The sequence below is a fragment of the Apteryx rowi genome, unplaced genomic scaffold, assembly GCF_003343035.1.
Source record: "Apteryx rowi isolate R43461 unplaced genomic scaffold, aptRow1 scaffold_423, whole genome shotgun sequence".
Taxonomy (NCBI): Eukaryota; Metazoa; Chordata; class Aves; order Apterygiformes; family Apterygidae; genus Apteryx; species Apteryx rowi.
The window spans coordinates 406,080-415,494 of NW_020450676.1; the positions used below are offsets into that span (position 1 = coordinate 406,080).

Genomic DNA, 9,415 nt, shown 5'->3' on the forward strand with positions numbered 1-9,415 from the left:
GGGCTGCATCAGGAAGAGTGTTGCCAGCAGGTCGAGGGAGGTGATCCTCCCCCTCTACTCAGCCCTGGTGAGGCCACATCTGGAGTACTGCGTCCAGTTCTGGGCTCCCCAGTACAAGAGGGATGTGGCACTACTGGAGCAAGTCCAGCGAAGGGCCACAAAGATGATTAGGGGACTGGAGCATCTCTCTTATGAGGAAAGGCTGAGAGAGCTGGGCCTGTTTAGCCTGGAGAAGAGAAGGCTGAGAGGGGATCTTATCAATGTGTACAAGTATCTGAAGGGAGGGTGTCAAGAGGATGGGACCAGACTCTTTTCAGTGGTGCCGAGCGACAGGACGCGAGGCAACGGGCACAAACTGAAACACAGACACTTCCATCTGAACATGAGGAAATACTTTTTCACTGTGAGGGTGACAGAGCACTGGAACAGGTTGCCCAGAGAGGTTGTGGAGTCTCCTTCTCTGGAGATATTCAAAACACGCCTGGATGCAATCCTGTGCAACGTGCTCTAGGTGACCTCAGCAATTCTGTGATTCTGTGATTCTGTGATTTATATGCACCAGGGGAGCATAATGATGGCAAAACTAGGGGCTAACTGAAAAAAAAATTGAAGCATATGACTGTGGAGAACAGTTGGAGAGAAGGGGAGCAAGAACAAAGGTGAAGAGAACTAATTCTCTTGGCTCTAAAAGTTAGCAATCTGCACAGAAGGTAGTTCTGAGTCATTCTGAAGTTGACTTGGGTACATGTGCATGCTTTAAAGCATAAACCAAGCAGTCAAATAAGCCACCAGTGGGAACATAACAGAAGGCTCCAGGCATCTCACTCGGGGCTGATGTTAGCATGAGTGGCACCATTTCACCCTCTGTTAATCCCAGCTGCCAGACCATGCAAGAAACTCCAGGAATGTCCAATCTTGTCTCAAGAAGACCCTTCTGCCTGACTTGGTCTCCATTTCCCCACCTGCAGGGAACAGCAGCATTCACCCATAAAACACCTCAGCACCACCCTTGGATAGGGGAACATGAGTCAGGGGCTGCTGCTCTTCACTCTTCCCCTTTCCCTTCTCTGCCAGCAGAAAATGGCAGCTCGGTGACACCGTCTCTGGGGAGGGGAGAAGAAGGCCCTGCCAACATCTGCACTCAGGAGGGGACATTTATCACACTGTGCCAACAGCCCGTGTTATACTAAATTGGTGCAGTTTGATCTCAGCAGTGCACTGCAGTCAGGGAGCTCCTGGAGTGGGGCCAAAACTGCCTGACTTACTCTAAATTAGTGGGAGTTGGCAACGCTGCACTTGGCAAACACACCCAAAAACACACATTTTCTGGATCAGGTGTAGGTCAAAAACAGACCTCCTTTTCCAATAAAAAGGCTATCTCTGAAATCTAAGATTTTGTACTTTGTAGCTTTGATACCGCATATGTGTCAATGATGATTCATTATTCTGCACTAAATTTTGGTTCACATAACTTGCTTGCTAGCCACAGTTGCTGACAAAAAAAGAGCAGTAAAATAAACTATTCTATCACATATTCCTGCATAGGGTAATTGGAGACTTACGACAAAACTGGGCCCTAAACTTGGAAAAATGTCCATACTGATGAGTGTGGCTGATACACAGTAGTGAACACTGGTTCATCAAAGAAAGAGCTCACTGAATATTTGTTACAGATCCTGATATATTATTTTCGTAGTCCTACGTTACTCATTACTGTGGAAGTAAATACTTCAGCCTTGTCTTTCATTTGCAAGAAAGACCTCATGCTAACCAATGAATGATCTTTTTTGCATTAGTTACCTTCTCCTGTTTTTATCATCTTTTCTCTTTATGAGAAATAAGAAAGGGAAACAGTACTTTTTCTTGTAGGGCAACTCAGCACTGATGGACACATGAATATATCTGTGTTTCTAGACAGGGACATAGAAAAGATTCCCTCCCAGAAACTTGGCCATCCCATTAGGCATTGCACTGGGACTGTACTACACCCACCCTCCTTGTGCTAAAAAGGAAGAGCAGATGTTACCCTTACGTTTGCAAGCATTATCTCGTGCCCCTTCAGCTGGTCTCCAGGGAGCATCACTGTAGAAATCTTTACATCTTTCACAGGACACGCCAGCAGTGTTATGATGGCAGATGCATCTCCCATGGACCTGCAAAGGCCAGGAAGGGAAGGGAAATAGAAGAGAGCTTTCTTTAGTTTTGTGGAATTTGAAGAGGAAAATAAAAGTATCCTTCTGTCTCCCAAATGAAACAGATAGATGTGGATCAAAATGATGTTTTCTTCTTCCACACATAAAACCTCTACTATGACAGAATCAGATTTTGCTGTTCTTGCATCTTAGAACAAACTTTTTAGTATGTCTGCAGGAATATTCTATTCCTGATGGCTTTATTGCTCCACTAAGTGACAGGTTTAAAGTGGTTTATCTTTCTCTACTGATGAAAGTTTCAACACTACAAAATGGCTACTAGCCTCCAGCAGGACTCCTAAATCAAATTATGGCATTCCAGGTACTGCACCTGTATTCATAAAATGGTTATAAGCCCTCCTGTGTTCCCTACACTACTTTAAAATGCTCATCTAAAAACACTCAAGTAATACTCTGCCTGTGGTATGCCAGCAAAACCAGGAAAATCCAAAGCTCTTTGGCTCCCTCAACTGACAAAATTCTTAGTTATTTGAGTAAAAGGTACGGAGAATACCTAACAACTTTAATCAGTTTTAAAGCTGCTGTGCAGTATTTAGAAAGGAACCTTACTTCTAGTGACATATGAAGGACAATGAAGGCTTCAACATTTTTATTTCTACATCTCTCTCCCCACATGTGTCTATATTGATATGCATATCTTCCAGGGGAAAAAAAACACTTGTTCTCAAAAGGAAGAAACTCATGATCATGTTCCTGAATTTTTTAATAAGCCGTTTTTCACAGGTTAGCTTTGCACTGTCAGATTTTCTTTGTGCTGACGTCTCCCTTTATCGCTGCAGTTCCCCCGAGCCCAGCTGCAGCGAAGGAATGTGCCCACCGAGTAGCCATTCAGGCCTGCACAGAGCACCAGCTACTTACTGCATTATATTTGCACCATTACAGCTCTGGTATTTTGATGCTATCATCAACATGTCTCCTCTCAGTTGCTTTAGAAACACCACACTAATGCCAACAAAGGGACAAATTCTGAGTAATCTGTCCTAGGGTTTTAAAGGACAAAGCTGTATTGAAACATTTTACAATGTCGAGTTGCATATGATCAATCCAAGGACCATCAGGGACCTCCCTTCTGCTCCCCCCCTCCACCTCTTCCTCCAAAATACCAGATAGGGCCTGTCCTTGTTGGAGAGGACTGTTATGACGCACCATTCCAGACTGATGGAAAACATCTCCCCGCAGGCTCTGCATAGGATCACACTGGCTGGCATGACCATTGCAAAAGCAGCTGCCACGCACAACCATTTCATAAACAGCGTAGTAATACTTCTCAAGGGGATCATTGTGCCTTCTTCCAAGCAGAGCATCCCCAAGGGTGTGGAGTTTAGTAAAATTTATCCTTAGGTTTGTCAAAGTAATGAGCTCTGGAAAAAAAGAAAAGAAATCAAGAACCCAAACTACTCTAAATTCTGTACTCTTGAAAATAAAGAGAGTCAAATCTTCTTGGATAAATCACCCAGGAATTCCCCTATACTGAAGAAATCCAGTTACAATAGTCTGATATTGGCCCATCTCCTCCAGGCCAGTAACCCATATGGTGCCAGGGAACAGACCCACTTGTGGCATGCAGCTGTTTAAGCATCAGCATCCTCCTTGGCATGGCTCTGGCTTGGACCAAACTGCATGTTGCCAGCACCTGGGTGGGTTCATGTATGGCTTCGGGATTGCTCTTAAAAGGCAGTATGGATTAGGCCACCCTGGCGCCAGGAAGAATAATAATTTATCTCTATGGATGTGAGCTGTGCAGAGCCATGCCATATGCCCTCAAGACCAAAGAATAAGACTGGCTTATTTTATTCACTAAAACAGATGTCTCCTTAAGATCTTTACATACCCAATTTTCAGCATCACTGATTTACACCGCTGAACATTTGACCCTTTCAGTACACAAAACAAGCAACATCAGCAAAATATCTTCTGGAGAAAACCCAGGCTGTTCATACCTTGGATATATGGCACATATGGATTTTCTATTTCAAAGCTGGGATCCAAAGCTTTTAAGACAACCTGCAAAAAAAGTTAATATAGCTCTAAAAATCATGCAATCTTTTCTTTTGGCATGCAAAATCTGTCATCTGAGACCCACTCATTACTGATGACACTTTACCGATCCCATAGAAGGAAAAACAGGGCTGTGGTCTTCATCCAGCAAGTGCTCTCACCCTGTTCAATGTGGCTTTGAAGTGAAGCAAAAAGACCCTTTGATGGAGTGATGTGTCAGGAAAAGCCTGATGTAGAGAATTGGGGCCAGCTGGCTCCCACTAAAGGGATCCAAGGACAAACCCTTGACATAGCAGTAGAGGTTGATGGGGAGCCAAGACTTCTTACAAGGAGGGACTTTTATATGAATTTGGAAACCAGGAAAAAACACTAGAAGGTTTTGTACAAGTTGTTTTATGAGTTCATTTAGATGTGAAACTGGGGGTTAAATGCAGTGGTTTTCTTTCCCTCTTACTCAGTTAGTAAAGTCAATAACAATTCAAAATGCATATAAGTGGATCTAATGGATACAGAACAGAGCCCCTCAGCTCCAGAAAAATATCCATGTATGATCTGAATGCACAGAACACAGATATTTGGCAATACCTCGCCTTCAGTGGAGGGCTCGATGTCAGAATATCTTGAATCACAAATGATGTCTCCCACACCTTTTGCTGGACCAGAAGAGATATTGGGAAAAGAAGCTGCACAATCCTGGGCAAAATACCTAAATGCTTTCCAGGTCTGACCAAAATCTGTGGAGCGCTCAACCAGCATCGCTGCAGGCCGAAATGTCTGTAAGAAACATTATTTTAAGAAGTCCTTAACCAGGCATCGATACCAAATCTCAGAGGTTGTTGTACTGACATTCCTGTATGGGGGATGCCAACAGCTGTCAATTAAAATTCTGTGTTTTGAAGCCTGTAGGCCCATTAGGGAGTTACTGTGCTGGTTACATGAGTCTCTGAAATAGACCATCTGAAGCACATAAAAAGCAGGATTCCTCAGCTGAACCCTCTCAGCAAAAGGGAATGGCTGTGTTCTTTATAAATATGAGCTTAGCTTTTAGTAAGGAAGTTTACTATAACAAAATAGGGATTTTGCAGTGAAAAACTTGTAATCATCTGGATCATAATAGATGTGCAGGAAAAGACAGAATTATATTTGAATGAGTATCCTCAGTTCTGGCATTTCCTAAATTTTGAGAACTTAACTTTGCAATTTAATTTTTTTACAACTCTAATTTTCAGATTTGTAGAAAATAAGACCAGAAGGCACATGAAGAGGAAACTATTCAGCCTATCTAACTCCCCTAAGGCAGGATCAGCTATAACTTAACCATTCTTGACAGGTGTTTATCTAACCTGTTCTTACAAACCTCTAAAGATAGAGACTCCACAGCCTCTCTAAGCAATCTCTTCCAGTGATTAAATAATTAGTGTATAAAATTAAATGAAAGCTCAGGTAAAATATGTGCATACAACATTACCTTAAAAGTCAGGATAAGATGGCTGAACTGGAACACAGTTTCTAGGTCCAATCTAATGCTGACATGGTCAATGCCTGAAAAGACAGTGAAAATGTAATGAAAAGCCTATTGGAGGGGCTGCTGAGACAGCTTTTCAGTGGGGCAGGTAAAGATGCCTTTTCCCCTCCAGCAGCGGGAATCTTTACGGATTCCTGAGAGCACAAAACTGGCATCCAGCTGGACCCCTCTCTCCCAGTCCCTCTCTCCAGGGCAATGCAATGCACTGCCTATATCATAGTGGGACCTGGCAATGCTGCATGTCACTGAGGCTGCACGTAAAGTTTAAAGGTCCAGTTCACACCATTCAGACTGTAACAGACAGTGACGGTAAGGTTCTGGGTTTGTGCCTTCCTGTATCTTTTTTGCATCAAAGTATTTCCTCTTTCTTAAGAACGATGCTAATAAAAAATGGGTTTTCTTCCTGTTAAACAGATCTGTTAAACCTATCTACACTGCCAAACATAGACTTGAAATTTGTCATTGAGCAAGGCTATTGCATCAGGCATTTTCCAAAACTGTAACAAGTATGGAAACCCCCCCCCCCCACCATTCACATATTTTCTGTAGAGTGCCAGATGATATCCCCAGTGTTTATGTCTGCATTTGCCACACTGGAGCTCCTGCTGACAAGGCTATTTTGTGAGACCTTGTCCCAGGAGAAAGATGGGGAGAGCCAGAAAGGGCACTCTTACAGCTGGCCCACAGCTTTATTGACAGTGGTGCCCAAAGCTGGTGACAGTTCTTTGCTACACACCCTGAAAAAAACAAGGCTTATGAATTTCTAGTTGGATATCCAATTAAATAATTAGTGTATAAAATTACATATTATCTAAATTTTTCTATATCATAATTTCCCACTAGTAAAATATTTTCACATACCCATTATATGTAAAATAAGGATATAGCAAAATGCCATTCCTTCTAACCTCCCTTCACAGAGAAGATGTAAAGATATATAAATTGATATTGGTGAAGAACTACCATAGGGAAATTTGTGACAAAATTAGCACATAAGGATAGTCAGGCATTTCCTAAAGTATCAGTGCTTGACACTGCAAGCTTTAATTGTTTTAAATAGATATCTGTGTTTTACAGATTCTGTCATTATGCATCTGTAGGCATAGGTACCTTTTGTCAAAAATCACATTTTATTGAAAAGAAGATACTTTATGAAAAATACATGCCTACTGTGTACAATAAAGCACTGGCACAGGTCCTCTGTTCAGCTGTTGAAGGTATTGCACTTAAAATTTGTCTGTAGATAAACAGAATTTCTGAATTCCTCTGTTGATACCAAAGAACAGGTTTAAATCACTCTGAATATCTATTCAATACTACTGGATCAAAGAAGGCGTGCAGTTTTGTCTCATCTTTTTATAAAAGGATAGTAGTGAATAATGATTATATAAGTGAATCAAACCACATGCAGTAACATTTTTTTCAAAGAAACTTACCATTTTCTGACTGCCACCACTTTTTTTTCCTATCAGGCTCAAAAGTTGTGATAACATTTTCAATCATGTGACTGTTGTGCTGTGTATAGGAATTATACGGGTGTCTGGAATCACAAAGAAAGCACTTCTGTTCAGCCTAGAAAACAAAATAAGCAGGATAAAAGATGAATTTGGTCTCTTCTCTAAAGATCTGGTGGATATACACATATGTATTTGATTGCAAGGCTGGAACCTGTCATGTTGCTTTGAGTGCCTCTGCTTTTAATTACTCAGACTTTCATATATAAAGGACATCTGTGACTGAGTTCAACAAATTCATTATATGCACAAAGAATGCATGCATACAATATGTGTTGGTATGGTAGGACCTTGGTTTGCCTCAGGCACCATACAAAACCCACATGTTTTCTGTTGCAAAGAAGGAGTCTTAGTAAGAACAAAGAAATAAGATTATCAAGGTGTTGATTCTAGTTTTAGCTGTCAGAGGGTTTGTTTTGCAAGAGTTTCTCAGGAGAAATTTATTTTTCAAAAATTAAGTTTTTATTCTTGTCTCATAAAGGCTGCAGAAACTTTCAGTCAGAGAATGGAATGAGATAGCAGAGTGCATATGAGGGACGAATTGCTCTTTCAAGATTTGAGGAAGCCCTCAAAAGGAACATTTACTAAATCATGTATACACTTTTTTCACTCTCTCTTTTGCACATTCTCTCTTATCTATGTCACCACGGTGCCTCAGACACCTGGCAGACCACAGTATAAATGGAAGGAAAAGCTAGATGTAGGTATAACGCAAGTAGGTGATTTTGTCTGACACCATCAGTCCAGCCACTGTCAATGCCTCTTGTAGGCATAGTGGAATGGGAAAAGCTTAAAAGTGAAGTAAGGGAGGACAGTCAGGTTGCCCTGTGGGCATCAGCAGAGTGATAGGGTTTGTTTGAAAATGTAACAAGCAGATGATGAAGGTGGCATGATTAGCCAAAATCCCAATAGTGAGCGAGAGGCTGCTGTCTGCAAAGGGCTTTGAAAGCAAAGGCAAGTAGCCCATGTTCAAGGTGATAAGGAAGGAGGAATGAGTGGAAGATGTAAGGAGAGGTGAGAAGGTTAAAATGCCAGGCTGGAAAATCATCCGTGCTCAGACACTGAGAATGAGTACAAGTGAAGCGTGATTGGCCCTGACAGTGCCCTGGGGAAGTGTAACGCCGTAACTGAGAAGGAAGATGTGGGGACATGAACAGCTGCCACTCCAACATGCTACACAGAGAGACGCTAAAAGTTGTAGGCACAGTCCAGCTGTGAGGACCTACGGAGAAGCGGAAGCCAAAGGTGACACCCAAGTTCTGTGCCTGACTGGCAGGTATGATAGCAAGATTGTCTAAAATGATTAAAAGAAAAAACGTCGGAGCAGAAGAGTAAGAATTTTGTTTTGGCTACATCCAACAAGAAAGAACATCTAGATAAGGCATCTGATCTCTTTATACACAAAGAGATGCCAGAGAGCCAGGTTGAAATGCTAGTTTGCACAAGCCCCTCAAGATAGCAGAACCCCTCAAAAAGTCAACAGGGAGAGGAGGATCCTCCTGCGAGTGCTCTGAAGGGGTAAGGGACAGGAGGAGACTGCTAGGGGAGCCAAGGGGGGACAAGACATCAGGAAGAAGAGGGTACAACACACTACCCTAAAGGCAAGTGAAGGAGGCGGCACAGATCCAGTGCCTTTGGCTGAGAGGTTGTTAGTGATTCTGCTGAAACCAGAAAGCAGAAGTCAGTAGCAGAGGCTGGACAGGAGCCAATCCAGAATGGGACTGGCAGAGGTGCTCCAGCCATGCGTCATGCTCAAGATGTACAGAGAAATATTAAGAATGGTTTGCACATCTTTAAATTCTGAAATCACCTGGGAATTACTCATGTTTAAATAAATTAACAGATATAGATTCACAGGTGTGTTATATTTCATATTTTAAATATTACTATAAATCACAGAATCACAGAATCACAGAATTGGTGAGGTTGGAAGGGACCTCTGGAGATCATCTAGTCCAACCCCCCTGCTCAAGCAGGCTCACCTAGAGCACATTGCACAGGATTGCATCCAGGCGCGTTTTGAATATCTCCAGAGAAGGAGACTCCACCACCTCTCTGGGCAACCTGTTCCAGTGCTCTGTCACCCTCACAGTGAAAAAGTATTTCCTCATGTTCAGATGGAAGTGTCTGTGTTTCAGTTTGTGCCCGTTGCCTCGCGTCCTGTC

At 42.3% G+C, this 9,415-nt stretch overlaps 1 protein-coding gene across 1 annotated transcript in view; it reads right to left on the reverse strand.

The window, feature by feature from the left end:
• LAMB4 (laminin subunit beta 4) overlaps window positions 1–9,415 on the reverse strand; it is a 51,552-nt gene that overhangs the window by 36,323 nt on the left and 5,814 nt on the right. The window contains exons 3-8 of the mRNA XM_026076045.1: window positions 7,173–7,308; window positions 5,680–5,753; window positions 4,797–4,985; window positions 4,154–4,217; window positions 3,360–3,574; window positions 2,033–2,153 (exon numbers count right to left, since the gene is read on the reverse strand). Coding sequence (XP_025931830.1) covers window positions 2,033–2,153; window positions 3,360–3,574; window positions 4,154–4,217; window positions 4,797–4,985; window positions 5,680–5,753; window positions 7,173–7,308 — 799 coding nt within the window. The remainder of the gene's footprint in view (window positions 1–2,032; window positions 2,154–3,359; window positions 3,575–4,153; window positions 4,218–4,796; window positions 4,986–5,679; window positions 5,754–7,172; window positions 7,309–9,415) is intronic.